Here is a 23,420-nt window from a genome sequence, read left to right as displayed (position 1 = left end):
TCTCTGTCATAGGCCATGTCATATAGAATACTGAATGTACAGAAAGCTGGAGCTAATTAGCTGGCATGATGAAGTACTGTATGTGTATAGCCTACCTTTTCAGGTACAGTTAACCACCACAAATGGAGCAGTTGTTTGAGAGCATTAAAACCGTGATGCGTCATGGGTAAGTTGTGACTGACTGACATCTGCAAATCATATTATTTATGGCAATGGTGGTCAATGGCATGGCTAAGGTGGAGAAGAGGTCCAGGAAGATGTACGTTATTGTGGATGTGGCAGAGCGGTTCCTGGGCCTGAAGGATTTTTCGGCAAATGATTTACATGATGTACTTGCATGAGCAGTACCACCCTCTCAGGCCCCGGAGCTTGGGGAGGGAGTTAGAACTTGTTACGTTAATTTTGTTTTAGTATGTGTGTATTAAGGAACTGGAACCCTGGCCCTTTGAACGCACCCCATCTATTTTTTAATAAAGAGCACAGACTGTCTTTGACTAGCGCGTCAAAAGAAGACGGGTGGACAAAATGGCGGCTAGGCCTATGCCCTAGTGGCTGTCGGATTTGGAGATGGAGTCAAAGGAACTCATAGAGGTTGGTAAGACGGTGAGCAGGAAAAAAGGAAGAAAGTACAAAATATTAAGAGTATGGAGTGCTGCAGCAGGAAGTTGAACAGGACTAGAGTGATGATGAAATAACTGCGGAGGCATGTGCGGTGAAGACCTCTGAGTTTGAGCCTGGTCCAGATGGTGATCAAGATCTTTTTTTTTTTGCCCAGTGGGAGTGAGATTTTTTGGAGAGAATAGATCCTTGTCCTCTGGCTGATCCATATGTGGTGCCAGGTTGGGTGGAGAAAAGGTTGGGTCGGTGGAATCATGTAGATTTTTTGAGTTTCTGCTGTTCAGAGGGAGCGTGCTCTCCGCACCATGCGACTGGGGACAAGAACTGTGACTTGCTTTCCTTCCCGGAGCAGGGTGACGTTGAAAGGAGTGATAACTGGAGTGGCATTCAGTGTTGAGGGCCAACAGAAGTTTAAGATGTCTGTACTACTGAGTTTTGATGCAGAGTTTTGACCAAATAGTCAATTTAGGATGTCAGTTATCCCGTGAGAGCTTTTGTCCCGAACCCATTACGATGTTTTAGGTGTCAAGCTTATGGTCATGTGGCAGCAGTGTGTAGGAGGGAAATTCCTAGATGTGAGAAATGTGCAGTTGGACATGAGACAAAAGAATGTGTGGTATCAGTGGAAAAACTTGTTTGTAAACTGTAGGTTCTGTAGGTGCTAAACCCATGGTGTTGGAGATCAGAGTTATCCTGTGAGAGTTAATGTTCCAAAAAAATCGGACAGTGTTTTAGGTGTCAAAGTTATGGGCATATTGCAGCAGTGTGTAGGAGGCCGATGCCTAGATGTGAGAAGTGTGCATGAGTGGGCATGAGACGAAGAAAAGTGTGGTATCGTGGAGAAAGTTGTGTGTGTTAGTTGTGGGGGTGATCATGGGGCAGGAGATCGGAGATGTCCGGTGATAGAAAGGCAGATTGAGGTTGCCAGGGTTAGGGTAGTACAGAAAGTTTTGTATGCCGACGCAGTGAAGAGTGTTAGAGGAAGATGGCTACAGGGTGAAAGATCGTGAGAGGATTCCTTTGAGGAGGCAGAGATCAAGAGAGAGTAATGGGAATAATATGTGCTTCAGTAACATGGGCTTTTTAGCATTTATAGCCATGGTTGTTAATTGTACAGCAGAAATTAATTGAAAGTCACCGAAAATAGAGGTTGTAGTGGCAGCGGCAGAGAAGTACTTGAGATTGCCAAGATTTACTGCAGAACAGCTGCAGGGGGTGTTGAGTGGTACTGCAGGGGGTGTTGAGTGGTATTGATATGTCCCCTCAGAACATTGGTCTGGAGTAGGACTAGATAGGGTTAAATAGTGGAATGGTTTGTGTTTTTTATAGAGGACTAATAGATGGTAGGGTAATTTTCCTTTTCCCCAATTTTGATTTATTGTATCTAAGAATATAATGTAGGTAGGCCGTGAATGGCATCACACACTAGTGCAGTAGGTGGCGGTGTGTGCACCTAAAAGTTGGATGCGATCCGGCAATTTACTTCCAAAGAAGAAGAAGAAGTAGAAGAAGGTGAAAATATTAAACGTCATCAGCGTGCTGCCAGTTGTATTTTCGACCAGAAGGAGAAATGGCTGCAAGGTTACTGCTCCGATCGTCCATTAGGGCCGCTACAACTTGCCGGGCCGCACCGGTCCCCATTCTCACCCGCGGCATGGCTGCTGGAGGTGAGTCGGTAATGTTGAGTTTTTGGGCAGAAGCATCATATTAGACATATTTGATGTCATGCCAAGGACAGACGATGCCAGGCAATGGCGCAAGGCTTAGCTATCCAATTTGTCAGAGCTAGCTAACAGTATAGTATTAGATGGCTGTCATAAAATGTTCGTTGTAGCAATATATATTATATATGTTCCGCTTTTTGTTCACATGAAGTAGCTAACTGAGCAAATGTAAATGTTTCCATGTTCCATATTGAGCTATTTTGTCTTTATAGCGACCGTAGCCAAAAATGGTGCATTAGCCTTCTAGCTTAGTGTCGACATTATTATTGAGTGTAGCGCGAAAGTAGCCCAGTGCTAGTCGCTGGCTAGCTAAACCCAATTACATCAGCCAGCTGACAAGCTAGTTAGCTAAGCTTGCTAGCAAACACTGACGATGACATGTTTTCAGGCATCCCCACCGACGAGGAGCAGGCCACTGGTCTGGAGAAGATCGTTATGAAGGCTGCCCAACAGGGCGCGGTAGGTCAAGATTTTGGAGTATTTAAAAAAATATTTGAATGTCAGTTAGCTAGTTAGTGCAAAATACTTAACGTAAGCTAGCGTTGATGTAGCTCTCGAGAACCCAAGGGTAAGTCGAATCAGTTTTTTTGTTTTGTTTAATAATTTCTGGTAGATCATCAAAATCACATCACGTTTTTGTACTCATTACGCAGTTTTGTTCAAAATTAAGTTTAATTAAGTTAAATACTTTTGGAATTGAATTGTCGAAACCGGTTGAAAATTATTCCGTCACGACATCCTGTTGGCAACAACCTTTGATAAATAGACCAATGTCAAAACAAAGGTCAGTTTAAACAAATTAATATGCTGAGCCAGTTCATGATCCATTTAAAACCTAAACATCAAATGTGTTACCTACACATGCATGTGCTACATTAGTCATCATGTTGTTTTGTTTTTTTTAGAGCACCTTATAAACTGCATTTGCACCAATCCCCCTGTTTTGACAAGTGGAAATAAATCACTCGGTATGAATTACTATGCACTGTTGAAACTAACTCAAAAAACACACGGAGACTGGAAATATTGTTTACAGCACTCGTTAGAAGACAAGTTACTGAAGACAGCCAGCTACATTTTTGGAGTGATTCCTTTTGATATGGGGTGGCCGAAACGCAACACTTATTTGTCAATCACTTGTATCGCTTTCGTGTTGAAATCAATAGAATGGGGAGGAAGGAGAGTGGAGAGTAAGGTTGCACATCCTATTTAAACTAACTACTATATAACACATGGACTCTGGCAATATGTATATCACTAGTTAGAAATGTTAATCCTCACTTTTTGCAAACCTTAGGACCTCATTTTCATACCAGTGAAAAATAATATTTTTAATGTTCAAAATATGCACTTAATGTACGCAGTTTAGCAAAGCTGCACCTGGCTTTAACACAGCCTCCAGCCAAGGTACGACACATCTTCTCACATTGCACTTGTGGACCATTCCATTCCACGTTTCCGGTTGGAAGCAGGTGTCAAGGCGTCTGCATGCTTCCCAGCCGAAACAGTTCGGAAGAGTTTGTGCATATACATCAAAATGTCATCCAAATATATGTTAGTTTTGAGCTTCGCCGAGGGTTTTTTTGAGCAATAATTTTTTTCTTGAGGCAAGCCGAAGTCTACGCCCCTTCATCGTGATTGGTCAACAGTATGGATTCTTCAGGAAAATCTTCAATTCAACGAAAGACTACTTATTTTCATGCACATTGACATTTAGAAATACTGCACCAAACATCTTGGATGTAAAATTGCGCGACTAAGATCACTGCAAAAATGTCATTTCTTGAGGTTCCTTAGATTAATTCTGACTATTTTGAGGTTCCTTAGATTAATTATGACTAGTTTGAGGTTCCTTAGATTAATTATGACTATTTTGAGGAATCTAGGACATCTCAAAATGGACAAACTATACTATTGTTGCTTTTTGTCTCGTTTTTGATGCAAAGGCCTTTTACGGGAGTGTGTGAACACACTCGTTCGCCTAGCTGACTTTGGCTGAACGCCAGCCAAACTGAAGCATGCTGATGCCTTTACTCAAAACAACTTTGATAAACTGCATACAGTAAGTTTATCTTTTGTATCTGGAACATTTGTTCTTGTTCGTATGAAAGTTAATGGACAACACCACCACGTTTCAACCTCATTTTCATTATCTCATCCAGCACAATACCAGTGTCAACATACGTGAAAGTTAGGCATTTCTATGTTGAGGTTAAGAACAAAATCCTATTTACAATGACGGCCTATACCGGTGTTAGCAATTGATATTATTCTTCAATAACACTGACCCCAAAGTAAATCGGGGGGCGAAAATATATTTATTTGAGAAGGACAAATCCATAGATGCTATGCTAAAAAGTGGATGTTCAGTTTTCCCTGTCCTCAGTTTTTCTCCACAGAACAAAGGACAGGATGCCACTTGTCACCCCAGGCTAGGGTGGGAGGGTTATAACTTTTTACCAGTTGTCGGTAGGCTATATTGATTTTCATTATGGAGACACCTATTTCCAACACTTTTTCCATAAAGCATATTAACACGCTAGAACTGATGTGCATCAATAAATAAAGGCCAACTCTGCAAGGTGACGTCATCACAGTTGAACACTGTATGCTGGAAAACACTCGGTTTGTTAGTTTTGATTAAAGCGAAATGGCAGTTAATTAAATACGAAGACCAAACGTGTTTTTTCATGGGTTCTGCGAGTGCTAGCTGGCTGTACTACAGACACCTGTTGTGGGAAAGAATCATTGTTATCTTTCCCGGAAAGCTTATACTGCAACCAGTTAACCTGGATACTAAGGAGATCCTGAGGGGAAATAGACGAGTACCAACAGCTTTACGCCATGGAGGAACAACATACTCCATCATAGAAAGAGCCGACTACCTCCCAAAATAACTTTAACCCCAAAAAAGAAACCGATTTACATACCGTTGAATTAGAGGCTAGTGCTCTGGCTGGAATTCATGCAACACTAGAAGTTGTGTGAGGAGGTAGCAGGTCTGAGGGGGAGTTTTGAGTTTAGCCAGAGTGAAATTCTCACGCTCCCAAGGAGAGAACAAGGCACTCACAGCCATAGTAAAAATCCACGATTCCAACATGGATTGTCTACTCAGGGAAAACAGGGTGGTGGAGTCGCTACTAGACATACAAAGTCGTAGGGTGCGTGAATCTTTTTTTTTCTGAGATTCCTGAGGACGTATCCAATAATCAAGATCAGAGAATTCATGCAATCTGCCTCAACTTCCTATAGACTGTGAACAAGGTGACTTTCCACCGAGTACAGACTTGGAGCGACAAGACTATAAGTCCCCGACCGATCATCACAAAATTTGAACACTACCAACAAAAGGAGCTGATCAAAATCAGGGGAAGGGAGCTTAACCTCTCTTGGGTATGTGGGATGTCCCACCTGGCCAACATCCAGTGAGATTGCAGAGCGCCAAATTCAAATACAGAAATACTCTAAACATATTTTACATAGCTTTAAAGATGAACTTCTTGTGAATCCAACCACTGTCAGATTTACGGCAAAAGCATACCTTACGATTATTAGAGAACATAGCCCAGCAGACAAATCATTACAAACAGTAACAATAGAGAATTAATCCCTTATCTTTGATCGTCATATGGTTGCACTCAGAAGACATTAATTTACTCAAATGTTCGTATTGTTCGATAGTCTCTTTATATCCAAAAACCTCAGGCAGACAAATTCAAATTGTATCCGTAAAGTTCATAGAAAAATGTCAAATGATGTTTATATTCAAACCTCAGGTTGTTTTTAGCCTAAATAATCGATAATATTTCAACCGGACAATAATGTCCTCAATATAAAAGGTAAACAAGAAAGGCACTCTTGGGATTGCGCATGAAAAAGCTCTGACACGGCAGGGTCCACTTATTCAGACTGGTCTTACTCCCTCATCAGAATACAAGCCTGAAACTATTTCTAAAGACTGTTGACATCTAGTGGAAGGCATAGGAATTGCAACTTGAGTCCTAAGTCAATGGATACTGAAATGGCATTGAATAGAGAACTACAAAACCAAAAAAAATCCTACAACCTGCCAAGAATCCATTCAGGAATTCGCCTGCCAAATCAGGTCTATACTCAGACACTATTTTTAACAGTTTTGGAAACTTGAGAGTTTTCTATCCAAATCTACCAGTTATATGCATATTGTTGTAAGCTAAAATATGGATGTTTTGGTCTTACCAAGGATCGTTTTTAATTAAGACCCCTTAAGGTATAAAGATAGAAATTATTGGATGAAACATTGAATTTGGCATTACTGCTATTAGCCAATAGAAATGCATTGAATAAGTCCCCACAAGTCTAAAGTAAGTTTATTCTGAAGTCTCCTATATATGAGAGATCAGGAAACAATTTTTTATTTTTACATGTATTTATCCCCTTAGTTTAGTGCCTAAAATATCTCTGTATATACTTTCATTTTCTTTTTACGATCATAATGTTTGTGGGCATCCTAGAGCTAAAGTGGTTCAGTAGTGATCATAACACTTTGTAGGTCAAACCGTTTGGACACTACAGACATTTTTGTGAGATGGCTCAGGGTCTGATAAACACCGCTCAAGCTCTGCCACCTTTCACTGGAAAGGGCGATATCAGTGGATGTGGTGGGTTGAGACGCAGCCCATGCAAAAACAACACATCTCTATCTTAGCAGACATTTTGATTGGGATTTTATGTTACTTAGATTTCCATGGGGCGGTGTAAATTATAGGATAAGGATTTCAGTGCATCAACGGCGTCGTCCCCGGTGACTGTACGTACATATCCCAACCAGAAGCCATGGATTACAGGCCACATCTGCCTTGAGCTTAAGTCAAGAGCTGCCGCTTTCAAGTAGAGGGAGACTAAATCCGACCGCTTATAAGAAATCCTGCTACGACCTCCGAGCCATCAAACAGACCGTGTCTACACAGGACCAAGATTGAATCCTACTACGCCAGCTCTGATGCTCGTCAGATGTGGCAGGGCTAGGGCTGTGGCGGTCACACACTTTTGTCAGCCGGTGATTGTCGAGCAAATAACTGCAAGTCTCACGGTAATTGACCGTTAATTAACATAAACATGTTTATCTCCTGGCTTCCATTCATAGCCTACAAGCCACTGACACAGACCTTTTTGGAACGTCTACATTTTAAACTGTAATAAATCGATGTAAAATATTCTACACCATCACAATAAATCCATTATTTTACACAGGTTTAAAGAAACATAATTTGAAGAAGATGTAGTGTATTTCAGAAGAACAGAATAGCATGCAGAGTTCTGAAGTGTTAGGCCCTGCTATGGCTATGCCACATGGCTGTTGGCTACGGTAGTTAATTTAGCAGGCAAGATTTGCTTAGGATTCCATGGCATACATTTTTAGTTTATAGTATGAGGGATCCAATTGAACATAGCTTAATAAAATGGAAAGGATATATTTTTTTAAATCCATGCCTTTTGTGTCCTGAATATAATTGTATTTCCTGGCTGCTGTGCTCCGAAGCCCCTCATTCACTTGGCCCCTTCAGATTGTAGCCAATGCATTTCAACTCATTAGTAGGCTACAATTCAATGCCGACGCCCATATTGAAAATGTTAAGAGGTTTCCATATTTAGCCTAATTTTCGTAGGCCCAAAGAAAAGCAAAGCCTATGTCAATCTACTATCCCTAATAGAACAAAAGTTGACCTATGCTATTAGTCAACTGTTCTGTACAAGAAATAAATATACCAAACATACTCTGGGACAGTTGTGGGATGCGATATATCCCAAATGAATACAACTACTCGCATCAATCTTTTAAAAGCAATGAGGCTGGTGCAACAGATCAGAACATTTAGCTTAATATGTTGATAAGCAACTTATGTGATTTTTCTTCACATTTTAAGCGCAGCAATGCGCACACGGCAGTAGGCTGTAAGCGCAAATGTTCCAAATTGCAATCAATTAGCTGGAAAACACTTCTGGAAAGTGAAGGCCAATGCGATTTTATGCATGTAATGCTTTTATTAAAAAGGTGCGTATTTATGCTGACCAATATCTTCCGCAAACTTAACTCATGCGTGTGCTTAATTTTAAGGAGCTATTTGGCCTTTTTAGTTGTAATATAAACCATATCATATAGGCCTTTGGGCTAGGCTACATAAGATGTGCGACTATGATTCTGAAAAAGTCGCAAAAAAAGGCATTTACTATTCCTTACTGCACAAGCTGGGTATCATTCACAAGTGGTACATGACCCACGTGATGGGCTACTATTGTCACCCATCAAACTATTCTTCATTTAATGTCTTTGCATATACTAGATAATAAGTGTGAAATTAGTTTTGATTTAGAATGGACCAGTATCATGCTCCTGTCTTGGAACAGGGGCGTGCGAAGGAAAAAAACATGTCAACTACGCACTTAAATAGCGACTGGACGCTTTTCCCATGGTTAATTTTCATGCCATCCAGGTAGGCTATACTCCTGTTGTAAAGCGAAGTGATGTGCTTAATATTAGGAAAGTTGTTAAATAGTAGGCCTAGCCTATAGAAAGCTGATGGAATCCATCAACGGTGTTCTCACACAATTGCCTAGCCTATAGAAATGTTTTACAACATGAGCTCATGGGCGGTCATGAAGTGATTGATTAGATTTACGATTACATTTGTATTGATGTCAGTGATTGGAGGGAAAATGGAGTGCTGAGTACCAGGCAGTTGGCAAGTTTGGTAATGACCATCAGCAGTATTAGAGCTTGGAGAAGCATAATTACCGTGACTAAACAGTAACGTGGATGTTGACTCGTGACCGCCGGGCAACCTATCAAAGATTAGAGGGAAATCCAGCTGCCCAGTGACACTGGCAGAGCCTGCTGATTTGTGTTTTTATTTTATTTTTTGACCGATACTGATTTTTAGGGAAGCAAAAGTTTCCTCTATACAGTGCCTTCAGAAAGTATTCGCACCCCTTGACTTTTTCCACCTTTTTGTTTTCTAGCCTGAATTTAAAATATATAATTTATATTGTCACTGATCTACACACACTGCCCAATAATGTCAGTGGAATTGTTTTTTTTAGAAATTAAATACAAACGATTAAGCTGAAATGTCTTAAGTTTTCAACCCCTTTTTATGTTAAGCCTAAATGACTTCAGGAAAGAAAGATGCATGTTTTTTGTTGCCAATTGCATGGAGTAACGGTGTTCTCTTTACACCCCACATACAATTATCTCTATTTTTCTATTGTGTTATTGACTGTACGTTTGTTTATCCCATGTAACTCTGTTTTACTGAGTACAACTCATCATATTTTCAAGCTTTAGTTTAAGGATAAAAAAAAAAAGAAACAATCCTAGAGAAAAACCTGGTTCAGTCTGCTTTCCACCAGATACTGGGAGATGAATTCACTTTTCAGCAGGACAATAACCCAAAACACAAGGCCAAATCTACACTGGAGATGCTTACCAAGAAGACCGTGAATGTTCCTGAGTGGCCGAGTTGGTTGACTTAAATCTACTTCAAAATATGTCAAGACCTGAAAATGGTTGTCTAGAAATGATCAACTAATTTGTCAGAACTTGAATAATGGGATATGCTGCACAATCCAAGTGTTGAAAGCTCTTGGAGACTTTCCCAGAAAGACTCACAGCTTTAGGTACTTCTACAACGTATTGAATCAGGGGTGTGAATACTTTCTAAAGACACTCACTTGGAAGGTAATTTCATGACCGTACAGAACCACTTGTCAAACAAAGTATAAAAATGTTTGTTTTTTTTTTTTTACATTTTATATGGGTAATTCTGATGTATCCTAGAGGTCAAAGTTCTGTGGACCTCAACATTCCCGAAAATGTGTCTGATTTGAAGTGACTCTATTCTTTCCAATGATGTATAAGTGAGCAATAACTTGTTGTAAACTGACATTGTTTGTCATAGGGTCAAATCTCTATGGGTAAACTAAATTCATGGGAAGTAGGGATGAAAGTGATTAAACACAGAAAGCTACCATTGCTGCACTGCTATCACATTTTCCAACTCTAGGGACATCGACCTTAAACCAGCATTCCGAATTTGAAACCGCTGAGTGATGGGCCTGGAGAAATGTAACCACTCTCAAATTCATAGTGCTAGGGATGCAAGGACTGATCATCCAAGATATCTAAATGATTGTTTTAAGCATGTTTAGAGGCTATATAGGCCCAGTGTTGGTTTACAATGAAGTAAAAGCGTATATTTGGGGTTCTGATGGGGTACGACAGCTGAACTAACCTCAGGAGGTGTTTTGTTACATTCGTCGGGAATCAATGGGTAAATATCACACACTTTATAAGTAAGAAAATGGATGTAGCGACTGCAGTAACACGACGGCGATCTGATCACCGATCACTGATCACCGATCACTGATCACCGACCTGATCACCGATGAGACTGCCTATAGGGAGGAGGTCCTTGACCTGGCATTGTGGTGCCAGGACAAATGCCTCTTCCTTAATGTCAGCAAGACAAAGGAGCTGACCGTGGACTACAGGAAACGGATGGCCGAGCATGTCCACATTGACTAGGCTGTAATGGAGCATGTTGAGAGCTTCAAATTCCTCGGTGTCTACACCACTGCCAGCTGATGAAGTGTGATTCCTCACTCCAGAGAACATGCTTCTTCTGTAAGCTAGTGTGGGCTGCCACTTTGCGGCTGAGCCATTTCTGCTCCTAGGCGTTTCCACTTCACAATGACAGCACTTACAGTTGACCCGGACAGCTCTAGCAGGGCAGATATTTGGCCATCTAACTTGTTGAAAAGGTGGCATACTGTGACGGTGCCACGTTGAAAGTCAGAGTTCTTCAGTAAGGCCATTCTATGGTCAAAGTTTGTAAATTAAGCGTTTCGCTGTTAGTCTAGAGAGCCAAAACCACTAGTTTGAAGAGCTGTCCACATACTTTTCTATCTACCTTGATTACCTCGGACCCCTGCACATTGACTCTGTACTGGTACGCTGTGTGTGTGTATAGCCAAGTTACTTATTGTGTATTTTATTCCTCTTATTTTTCTCTCTGCATTGAGAAGGGATGGTAAATTTAAGCGTTTCGCTGTTAGTCTACACCTGTTTAACGGCGCATATGACCGTGTGATTTTGTTACTTGGCTAACTTAGCTAGGATCATTACAAGGTTTCTTAGTGTGCTTTGCCCTTATTGTAGTTCACTCTCTCATACTGTATAAGTCTCTATTACTGAACCTGCCCTGTTTTGAATTCCTTCCAGGACCCCTACAGCATGCTGAAACCCAAGGAGTATGCTGGCTCCAAGGCTGACCCTCATCTGGTGCCCTCCGTCACCACAAAGAGGATTGTGGGCTGTGTCTGTACGTGACTGGCTTCATATTAGTCTTGCAACAGCTGTCTGGTAGCGCTCCGTTGCCAGAAGCCGTACCACTCATTTGTCTTGGCTATCCGATTGTTCTCGTCTCTGCTCATATCTAATCTCTCCTTCAATCGCTCTGCCTCTCCTCTCCCTCTCTTCCCCCTTCTCTCCATCTCTAGGTGAGGAGGATAACACAGCAGTGGTGTGGTTCTGGCTCCATCAGGGCGAGGCTCAGCGCTGTCCCTCCTGTGGCTCCCACTACAAACTGATGCCCCACGAGCTGCCACACTAAAATATATATACACCCTTTTATCTATTATATACATACATACACACCACCAAAAAAAAACACACCTATTCCCTTACATTCACTCTGAAAGATTCCAGCTTCTTTAGAATGGGGTGAAGTGGGGTTAGACAGTGATGTCAGAAATCACAATGCTCTTTCGGGAAGTGTATTTGCACTGGGAGTAGGGCTTTCTAAATTAGAACGTTGTGCTCTGTGCACTTTCTGGATTCCTTTTTCTGATTTCTTTGCTGTCCAATTCTTCTTTATCTCATCCTAGAGTCTACTTGATGATCTAACCTCAATGTCGGTCTGTGCTTACAGTGCCAGTTATTGTTTTAAAAGTACCAAAAGCCTAGGCTTTACGGTGTGGGACACAATGTTATTGTTCAAGCAATTCTATTCAAACAGCAGTTTACGTTGACGTATGTACTGTACAATGTTACACTTGGTCCAGTTTACCCCTCTTATCAAACCAATAAACTCTTTAACTCCTCATGCTTTTTCAGTGGTGACGTGTAGATTGTGGTGGTGACGGCGGGACCCTTTGTCAAAAAAAAAAATCTCCTTTGTGGTGGGTTGTGTGATGTTCTGTACATGTACCCCAGTTTTGCAAGTCTCTCGATTATATGAGTTGCTTCTGCTACATGTGTCCAGTCACCAACAGAGGGTGACATTTACCATCAGATGATCCCAGTTCTGTGCCTCCCTGCAGATGTTCCATATTCATTCTATACAATGAGTACGGTTACATGCACACAATTACAATTTATTGTGGGTAGTCAGATTAATAAAGTGGCTTGATTTTTTTAAAAGGTTCACATATTTTGCGAGGAGAACAATTTCCCTAATAGTGGTGTTTACATGGACACATCAAGTCGGGCTACCTGATGGGACTTTGATGAATGCAGAAAATCGCCTCTCAAAATGAAGGTTCTACTTGACCGACCATTTTATTTTTGGGGAGTTCGATCTAGAAGTGAAAAACGCACACCTATTTAGGCGAGGTGCTGGTTAGCGGAGTAGAACACTTGAAAAAAATATTGCGAGTCGCACACTAGGGGCTCAGACGCAATAACCTAATATCCAACGTTTAGATAAGACACGCTGTCTTCATCAGGGTATAATGACAAACACTGCGGGGTAACTAGTTTTATATAGCTTCAAAGGACACATACAGGGGTGAAATCATGGCTGGGTGTGGCCCGAGATCATCGGTTAATTCTCATATTAAGAAAGCATACAAATGGATAGCATACGATCATCGATACAATTTGGCTGCAAAATCACAAGATTGGCTTGAGACCGAAGGGAGCAGCCTCTCGTTTTAACAAATTGTCGAGGTCACCCCCTCTGCTAGGGAGGGTGACATGTTCGATGCCGATAGGACGTAGGGACACGTCACTCGTGTTAGAGGGAGGCTCGCTCGAGTCGGCTGGTGCTATTACATGCACAGAATACACTGCTGAAACGGCGATTTTTAAGGTGTTTAAATGTAATCATTCAAAATTGCACTGAAAACCAAGTTGCTTACTTTGATTATGACCCATGTGGCGATTTTAAGAGGAGCAAAGTAAGGTGTTTACATGACTAATACCATGCTCTGCCTACTGCCATAAGCAGTTTGAATTAGTGAACCGTACTGACTCCTCCTGACCCATATCATAAATAAAAAACTTCTGCTTAGTTATTCCTGAGGATCTTGAGTGAGTCATTCGGCTGGTTAGTTTGGTAGACGTGCTTCAACACAGCAGTTTCATCTCAGTCTGACTCCACAACTTCTCCTGTACCGGACAGAACATCAGAATGTCTGAGTTCCTTAGTTTTTAAGTTAGTCACACTAGTGTTATTCCATTGTCACAGTAGGCCTACAGTATGTTGATACGGATGTCTTCCACAAGATGGTGGGAAATATGAGGGTTCTTTGCCCCACTGCTTGTCTTCAAATGACACCTGATTCACTACAGTTCACAACTTTTAAATGGCACCATTCCCCATATAGTGCACTAAGTGGAGGGGGAATAGTCTAGGTTTAGGTTGTCAGTGGAGATTTGCCTGTGGCTATAATCCCCTGTAGCCTAATGAAGTTTCGTTTCCATGGCTACTAGAAGAAAAGGATGGTGATGCCCAATTAGCCATCATGTTTTTTTTTTTTTTCCTGTGTATTTTGGGACTCATTCCTTGTCCTTCTATATTTCCATCTCCTCTACCCATTACCACTCTTTCAGGAGAGGTTGAGGAATGGGGAGGGAGAGGAAGAGAGGACAGTCACATCCTACAGGCCTGAGAAATGCCTGACTTGAGCTTGGAAATTATTTATACTGCAGGAAAGGAGGAAGGAAGGGTGTAGTGAGAAGGGAGCGGGTGAATGCCATAGAGGAGAAGAGGTAGATGGAGAGGCAGAAAGGCTGTGTTTCGGGAGGAGAACTCAGGGGGATTACATCAACTGTGCTGACTTCATTAAGCTGCAGTTGTTACTTTTAGTCTACTGCCGCTGAGCCACTGCTCTCCTGTCTTTCTCTCTCTGAGACACAGAGGTCTGATTTGGAGGAACTGTCCTACCTTCAGGCTGCTGCTGGCATGGTCTCCTCCTAGAGGTCCAGGGTGTCTTACCCTGTCTTCATCATGGGCATATCTGCTGTGAGAGCCCCCGGTCAGCTCCAGCATCAGGCTACTAGGGTTAGATCAGCCGGATGGGTCTGAGACCATAAGACCTTCCCGACCCTGCTGTATGTTTTGTGTTTGAAAAATGAATTTAAGTATCACTCCAGATGTTATTTTTAAAACCACACTGTGGACAACTCCAATTGCTTTTTGGTCAAACGTGGTACAAGCATCTATAATACATGACATCTATGCTTAAAACAAAGTACAGTGGATAAATGGACGATAAGATGTCAGGCTTTGGCGCAGGCATTTACACTAAGGCACGAGCTTCCGTGTCAATGGAACCATCGTTACATAAAGTACAAACGCGTTCATCTAGGGGAGTGTTTGTGCATCAACCAGACTCGAGCGAGAGGGGCCACTCCACATCTACATTTTTGCAAAAGAGCTTTGATATTGCTGGGATAAAACCGTAAGTACATAAGGTTATATCCCCAAAGGGCATTTGAAAAGGCAGTAGGTGTGCAGTTTGTTACTTTCAGGTTTATTTTCAGTTACCACTTTAGTTCATTGCGTTCTAAAAGTGCTCATTCAAAAGCATTACTGTCAATTCTCACTTATCAGTGAGCCGAGTCTTATGGTTGGAGTTAAAAAAGGCTTTGACGTGGTGTAGATGCTCTAACATCATGCTGTGTGTGACTGCTGTCTTTCCATCAGCCCTATGCAGTGGTGCTTTAACATCATGTTGTGTGTGACTGCTGTCTTTCCATCAGCCCTATGCAGTGGTGTAGTGGTGCTTTAACATCATGCTGTGTGTGACTGCTGTCTTTCCATCAGCCCTATGTAGTGGTGCTCTAACATCATGCTGTGTGTGACTGCTGTCTTTCCATCAGCCCTATGCAGTGGTGCTTTAACATCATGTTGTGTGTGACTGCTGTCTTTCCATCAGCCCTATGCAGTGGTGTTTTAACATCATGCTGTGTGTGACTGCTGTCTTTCCATCAGCCCTATGCAGTGGTGCATTAACATCATGCTGTGTGTGACTGCTGTCTTTCCATCAGCCCTATGCAGTGGTGTAGTGGTGCTCTAATATCATGCTGTGTGTGACTGCTCTCTTTCCATCAGCCCTATGTAGTGGTGTAGTGGTGCTTTAACATCATGCTGTGTGTGACTGCTGTCTTTCCATCAGTCCTATGTAGTGGTGCTCTAACATCATGCTATGTATGACTGCTGTCTTTCCATCAGTCCTATGTAGTGGTGCTTTAACATCATGCTATGTGTGACTGCTGTCTTTCCATCAGCACTATGTAGTGGTGCTTTAACATCATGTTGTGTGTGACTGCTGTCTTTCCATCAGCCCTATGCAGTGGTGCTTTAACATCATGCTGTGTGTGACTGCTGTCTTTCCATCAGCCCTATGCAGTGGTGTTTTAATATCATGCTGTGTGTGACTGCTGTCTTTCCATCAGCCCTATACAGTGGTGTAGTGGTGCTCTAACATCATGCTGTGTGTGACTGCTGTCTTTCCATCGGCCCTATGTAGTGGTTATTTAACATCATGCTGTGTGTGACTGCTGTCTTTCCATCAGCCCTATGCAGTGGTGCTTTAACATCATGTTGTGTGTGACTGCTGTCTTTCCATCAGCGCTATGTAGTGGTTCTTTAACATCATGTTGTGTGTGACTGCTGTCTTTCCATCAGCCCTATGTAGTGGTGTAGTGGTGCATTAACATCATGCTGTGTGTGACTGCTGTCTTTCCATCAGCGCTATGCAGTGGTGCTTTAACATCATGCTGTGTGTGACTGCTGTCTTTCCATCAGCCCTATGTAGTGGTGCTTTAACATCATGTTGTGTGTGACTGCTGTCTTTCCATTGGCCATATGCGGTGGTTTAGTGGTGCATTAACATCATGCTGTGTGTGACTGCTGTCTTTCCATCAGTCCTATGCAGTGGTGTAGTGGTGCCTGGAGAAGTGGGTGTAACTCTACTTTTTCCAAAACGTTTCCAAACGGTCCACCAGTTTAGGAAAGGCACCCCTGTGTGAAAAATCCTATATTTTCATATATACTATTCAGATTTTCACTCAAAATTGCACTTTTTTAATAGAACATACATTAAAAAAATATTTAAAAAAATCTGCTGTCTGCTGTCTTTCCATCAGCCCTATGTAGTGGTGCTCTAACATCATGCTGTGTGTGACTGCTGTCTTTCCATCCGCCCTATGCAGTGGTGCAATAACATCATGCTGTGTGTGACTGCTGTCTTTCCATCAGTCCTATGCAGTGGTGCAATAACATCATGCTGTGTGTGACTGCTGTCTTTCCATCAGCCCTATGCAGTGGTGTAGTGGTGCCTGGAGAAGTGGGTGTAACTCTACTTTTTCCAAAACGTTTCCAAACGGTCCACCAGTTTAGGAAAGGCACCCCTGTGTGAAAAATCCTATATTTTCATATATACTATTCAGATTTTCACTCAAAATTGCACTTTTTTAATAGAACATACATCAAAAATATATTTTTTTAAATCCCCTAAGTCCACAACAATGCTTAAACCACATCAAATTTGTTTGGATGGGCCTGTCAAGGCCTGGCTTCCCAGTGGGTGGGCCTCCCATGTCTACACCCTTGACGCAAACAGATGATGATAATTGCCACCCATGACCTTCATGACAGTTTGTACCAGGTGGGCAATTTGGGATTTCAGTTGAACTGATCAAATACCAAACCATACTTTGATGCCATATCTCAGGATAATCTCTATGGTTGCACTGCAGAACGAGAGCATTATTTTCTGGTCAACTCCAAAATCCCAGAGTTTAAGTAGGAAATAGGGGCATTGTTGGACTCTGCAGCAGACACTCTCTACTTGGACCTTCCAGCACAGCACATTGTCCATGTGTACACCCAGGTACTTGGGGTCAAACACCATTAACATTGAGATGATTCTCATCACACCGCTTGACTAACTTTTAAAAAATCTCTGACCTGTACACAGCAGTTTCAGCATCTCTATACAGCAGACCAAAACTGCCGGTATCATCAGAAAAGTTGACAATATAATTATCAGGATTAGTCTAGTGCATTAGTTTGTGTACAGTGTGAATAACATTGGTGAACTCACACAACCCTGTGGGGCCCCTGTGCTAATGTCTCTAGCCTCAGAGGGTACTGTTAACTCTAACCTGCTGAGTACAGCTAGTCAGAAACTAGCTGCTGAGTACAGCTAGTCAGAAACAAGCCTTGGGGTTTTCCAGATGCTAAACAATGAGATGCACTATGGTGTTGATTGCATCATGAATCCCATGACTTTACTTATAGATCCTTTTATCAATTTGCTAAACACGGTTCACATCTGAACGGAGCTCGCACACCATTATCTTTTCAAAACACTGGGCGTCAGGGCAACAGGCCCAGTCATTATTTTCTTTTGGACAAAGCTTTTTGGGGACTGGAGTGATAAGAGCCTTTTTCCACAGAGATGGGACGGTATGGGAGTCTACAGACCTCTGAAAGATAGGGCACCAAGCCAGAGTCAGTTCCTCTCTGCACATGTTTTTAGAAGAAAAGCAGAGATGTCATCTGGACCTGTTGCCGTATTCATACTGGTGTGCTTGAAGACTCCAGTGACAACAATAGGGTTGATTTCCAACCTACGAACACAGCCATCAATAACAATGGAGTCAATCACATTATACACATCAAATCTTGCATGCAAAAACATGTAATTCATTGGCTTTGGTCAGCTCATCTGGTGTGTGCAAGGATTTGTTTTGCAGGTTCATGTTGGTGATTGTTCTCCTTGACTCCCACAGTTTTTTTGGAGTTCATTGTCAGGAAATGTTTTTAATTGATTCCTTGTGTTTCCTTATCTGACTGAGCTTTTGGTTTGAGCTCCTTTTGCACACATTTTTGATTTTTATTTTCTAACTTTTTTTTTACCTTTCTTTCTCAATGATGGCCTAGGAACAGTGGGTTAACAGTGGGCAGAATTACAGATTTGTACCTTGTCAGCTCGGGGATTTGAACTTGCAACCTTCTTAACCACTAGGCTACCCTGCCGCCCCAGCAGTTGTTGCTGGTCCCTGTTTTTGAACGTTTGCCTCTTGCAGTTGATACAGTCCTTTACCTCCCTTGTGATGTGCGGTTTGTTGTTTGGGTATGCCTTCGTTTGCTTTTTGGGTATCACAGAGTCAACACCTGTTGTCTGTGACAGTCAGTGTTGACTTGTGCACGTCTAATTCATGACAAATGTCCCAATCTGTACATAAGATAAATATCTTAAGTGATTCTATGCTGTCCTCAGTCCACACGTTCGCAGATTTCACAAGGGGTTTACTGCTGTAAGGTAGGTTGGAAGGATCTGGACAGTGCTGTGATCAGAGTTCATCACATTTTTCCATGAAGAAAAATAGTTGGGAAAAGTATTTATCATTTTGTTGCAATGTTTTCATAAACCATGTCCACTATTTGATTGGGCAATAAAACATCATTTAAAAAGCCTCATGTTGATGTTGGTCACATTACTGCTGAGATAGTCATGCTTCGCACACTGTGCAGTTCCAAAATAATCCCAATGGTGGCAGCCTAAACCACAAATGAATGTTTTGCGATTAAAAAAATATTGTAGTTACGTGCAATATGGCAGGATTGGGATTTTAGGCTGCCATCCTTCAGATTATGTTGGAACTCCAGAAACTCATTAGTAATAGGGTTGTATTATAACTGTAGATTAGTTGGGGGGGGCACCAAACACTTCAAAATCATGATTTAATAATAATTGTGGTAATCAATCACAGATTCCAAGGTCAATTAGCTACAGGATAATATTTCTACCTACTTAATTACACAAAAACAAGTACACCCCCTCCAACATTCCTGTATTAACAACACTTCACAATTTTACACACATGTACATACCAGCATACAATCCTTTAGCCAAATAAATATTCACAATGTTTCTATTACACAGTACTAGGATGTTAGTCCATCCATAAAGATTAGAAATGAAACCAAATTAAACTGTAGGTGCAAACCTGTCTATGACTTCACTCTTTCCCAGGGGTGTTAGTATGTATATCTTTGTCAATTGTCACGATGCATTCTATCTTGAGTCATTGGTCTCCTCAGCCAAGTATGCAGTGGTGTAAAAATACTTTAAGTACTACTTAAGTCGTTTCTTGGGGTATCTGTACTTTGCTTTACTATTTCTACTTTTGACTACATTTACTTCACTACATTCCTAAAGGAAATTCTGTACTTTTTACTCCATACATTTTCCCTGACACCCAAAAGTACTCTACATTTTGAATGCTTTTAAAAATATATATATATTATTTATTTACCTTTATTTAACTAGGCAAGTCAGTTAAGAACAAATTCTTATTTTCAATGACGGCCTAGGAACAGTGGGTTAACTGCCTGTTCAGGGGCAGAACGACAGATTTGTACCTCGTCAGCTCGGGGATTTGAACTTGCAACCTTCCGGTTACTAGTCCAACGCTTAGCAGGACAGAAACTGCTCCAATTCGCACACTTATCAAGAGAACATCCCCGGTCATCCCTTCTGCCTCTGATCTGGTGGACTCACTAAACACAAATGTTTTGTTTTTAAAAGATGTCTGAGTGTTGGAGTGTGAGCCTGGATACTTAAGAATATTTTAGCAACTACATTTACTTTTGATACTGAAGTATATTTAAAAACAAATACGTTTAGACTTTTACTCAAATAGTATTTAACTGGGTGACTTTTACTTGAGTAATTTTCTATTAAGATATCTTTACTTTTATTCAAGAATGAGAATTGAGTACTTTTTCCACTAGTGCAGGTATGTGACATCTTAATGCACTGAAAGATCTCTCATAGCTGCTAACTGGCATGTTCAGCGCAGTGATGGGAACATATCAGGGTGTAAACAATTTATATACACAGGACATGTCAGGAGTGGCATCTTTCTTTTTTTGAGAGATAATGTTTAGCAAGGACTTAATGCCATGTTTGTCTTGTGTGGGCCTCCCCTCTCTCTCTCTATGTTCTCCTGTGTTCTCACGCTGTCCTGTCTTGCTCCCCTCTCTTCCTTGCTGTCTGAAGTTCTGCTTTCTCTGATCTCCTATACGAATACAGAGACGGCATAGCATCAGTGCCGTAGCAATATGGAGAATTCTTAACAAACACACGTGAGAAAAATACACACGCGCACATTCCCACACATGGCAGTGTCACCCTTGCTAGCAATCTGGCCATCCAGAATCAGGCAGACTTATGCCCCATGGGAAGGACGCACATCGTTTTCGTGACGTTGTCAGCCACTTTGCCATCTATGTAGCTACTGTTAGATGCAAGCACACAACCTATTCACTTACTCCTACAAATACAACAACCGTCTCTGTGTTTGCTGAGCTGCATCTTCAATTCCATATGTCCATCTTCTAGAAATTCAAAAAACTATCCAGCTGTTTTTTTTCAACAGATAACATAGGGTTCGCTAGCTAATTGAGCTGATGTTAACAAAAGTGGCTAATGTCATGTTAGCCTCAAGTAAAGCTAGCTATCTTTATTACTATTTCTCTTTGTGCATATTTGGACAGTGCTTGATTAAACAGTCATTTGTTAGTTAGTGATACTTTGTCGGGTGGTAACAGAGCTCCAGCAGTTGGATTCAATGTCCAGATAGCTAATCAATAACTGTACTGTCAAAACCTTGCTCATAAAATCTCATAGGTTGCTCATGAAGCAACACGGCTAGCTCGACTGGGTAGTCCCTCACTTTAGTTAGTTAGCTTAATTAACGTTATCTGTCATTGCAGCTTTTGAGTCAACATGTTGAAGTGTAAGTTACTCAAATCTGGCTTACTGTGAGGTCAATAACTTTGAATAACATCATCATGGGCTAACAAAATGTGCTGTTGTAAAAACAAGCTAACAAAGTTTACCTCTGTTTCTTCTTCTCATCTTTGCACTCTCTCCCTCAGAGTATGAACAGTTGCCCGCGAGCGTCGTAAAAAAATGTTTTTGGGATTAATCACTTTGGAAAACCACTTTGACCCTGCAGAAATGCTGGTTTTAGGCAGCACTAAAAAGGCAGGGCAGGCCAGGACTCATGTTTAGAGTATTCATTGCAGTGTGTAATGCAGTGTAGCCAAGCTTTACAACCTCACAGCAGGGAAAAAGACTTGGGGCTGAGACAAAGCCCGGGTCTGGTGACCTTGGAGTTTGGAGTTGACGAAACCAAGATTGAACTTTGGCCTGAATGCCAAGCGTCAAGTCTGGAGGAAACCTGGCACCATCCCTACGGTGAAGCATGGTGGTGGCAGCATCATGCTGTGGGGATGTTTTTCAGGGGCAGGGAGACTTTTCAGGATTGAGGAAAGATGAATGGAGCAAAGTACAGAGAGATCCCTGATGAAAACCTGCTCTAGAGCGCTCAGGATCTCAGACTGGGGCGAAGGTTCACCTTCCAACAGGACAATGACCCTAAGCACACAGCCAAGACAACATAGGAGTGGCTTTGGGACAAGTCTCAGAATGTCCTTGAGTGGCCCAGCCAGGGCCCGGACTTGAACCCGATCGAACATCTCTGGAGAGACCTGAAAATAGCTGTGCAGCAGTGCTCCCCATCTAACCTGACAGCGCTTGCGAGCATCTGCAGAGAAGAACAGGTGTGCCAAGCTTGTAGCGTCATTCCCAAGAAGACTCGAGGCTGTAATTGCTGTCAAAGGTGCTTCAAACAAGTACTGAGTAAAGGATCTGATTACTTACACTACCGTTCAAAAGATTGGGTTCACTTAGAAATGTCCTTGTTTATGTTTGTTTATTTTTTTTAACAACATAAAATTGATCAGAAATCCAGTGTAGAAATTGTTAATGTTGTAAATGACTATTGTAGCTGGAAACGGCTGATTTTTAACGGAATATCTACATAGGCATACAGAGGCCCATTATCAGCAACCATCACTCCTGTGTTCCAATGGCACATTGTGTTAGCTTATACAAGTTTGAAAATATAAGAGAGCCGCACACTCTTGGAGCTCAGATGCAAAAATGTAATACCAACGTTTCGACAGCCAAGCTGTCTTCATCAGGGTATAATCACAAACACTGCGGGATGACTCGTTTATATAGTGTCAAAAGACACAGGTGTCTGTAATCATGGCCAGGAGTGGCCTAATATCATTGGTTAATAATCAAATATTATAATGTCATACAAAGAACAGCATACAAACAAATGGATAGCATACGATCATAGATTAATTTGACTACACAAGTTTACACACAATTACAATGGCAAAGTCACAATAATCACAAGAATGGCTTCAGATCAAAGTCTACGTTGAGACCGAAGGGCGCAAGGGTCTTTAAATTAAAGATCCAGGCAACCTCTCGTTTTAACAATAGATTATCAAGGTCACCCCTCTCCTACCGTCCGTATATTGATCTCTAGAGATTTAAATTCCTTTAATTTCAATGTGCAGCCACCACTCCACATTTTTCTGGTCCGGCTTACCGTCCGTCTATATGGTCTAATGTAAATTCTTCAGCGAGTCCTTTTCAACAATTGGGGGAAAAGGGCAACCCAACTTTTAGTCATAATGTCTGTGCTCCCGCAGACACTGACTTGGCAAAGGTCTTATATGAAAAAGCCATTATCTCTCTTAGAAGAAATTCCATTTCATCTTCTCACAAATAGTTTCATATTTACTCATATAAGTTCCGCAACATGTAGATATAAATCTGATAACTGGATAACATTTGTAGAGTTGCCGTTATTTGGTATACCATCCTTAATGATATCACAAACAACGACTTATTTGACGTGATTATTGTTTCGAG

General features: G+C 41.5%; 1 protein-coding gene across 1 annotated transcript; it reads left to right on the top strand.

The window, feature by feature from the left end:
* Positions 1–2,116: 2,116 nt before the first annotated feature.
* LOC118385450 (cytochrome c oxidase subunit 5B, mitochondrial) lies at positions 2,117–12,482 on the top strand. Its single transcript, XM_035772587.2, has 4 exons — positions 2,117–2,285; positions 2,731–2,801; positions 11,602–11,701; positions 11,880–12,482. Exons 1-4 carry the CDS (start codon positions 2,189–2,191, stop codon positions 11,990–11,992), a joined length of 381 nt encoding a protein of 126 aa, XP_035628480.1. The 5' UTR covers positions 2,117–2,188; the 3' UTR covers positions 11,993–12,482.
* The last annotated feature ends 10,938 nt before the right edge of the window (positions 12,483–23,420 follow it).

This window comes from Oncorhynchus keta, chromosome 6 (genome assembly GCF_023373465.1).
Source record: "Oncorhynchus keta strain PuntledgeMale-10-30-2019 chromosome 6, Oket_V2, whole genome shotgun sequence".
Taxonomy (NCBI): domain Eukaryota; kingdom Metazoa; phylum Chordata; class Actinopteri; order Salmoniformes; family Salmonidae; genus Oncorhynchus; species Oncorhynchus keta.
The sequence above is the reverse complement of the archived record's forward strand: the minus strand, read 5'-3'. Positions and strand labels throughout refer to the sequence as shown.

What these genes read in the sequence shown, in the direction of transcription:
- LOC118385450 (XM_035772587.2), top strand. Translation starts at nt 2,189, where the DNA reads ATGGCTGCAAGGTTACTGCTCCGATCGTCCATTAGGGCCGCTACAACT. An exon ending in CCGCGGCATGGCTGCTGGAG is followed by an intron (nt 2,286 to 2,730) that starts GTGAGTCGGTAA and finishes ACATGTTTTCAG; the next exon opens with GCATCCCCACCGACGAGGAG. An exon ending in GAGGATTGTGGGCTGTGTCT is followed by an intron (nt 11,702 to 11,879) that starts GTACGTGACTGG and finishes CTCCATCTCTAG; the next exon opens with GTGAGGAGGATAACACAGCA.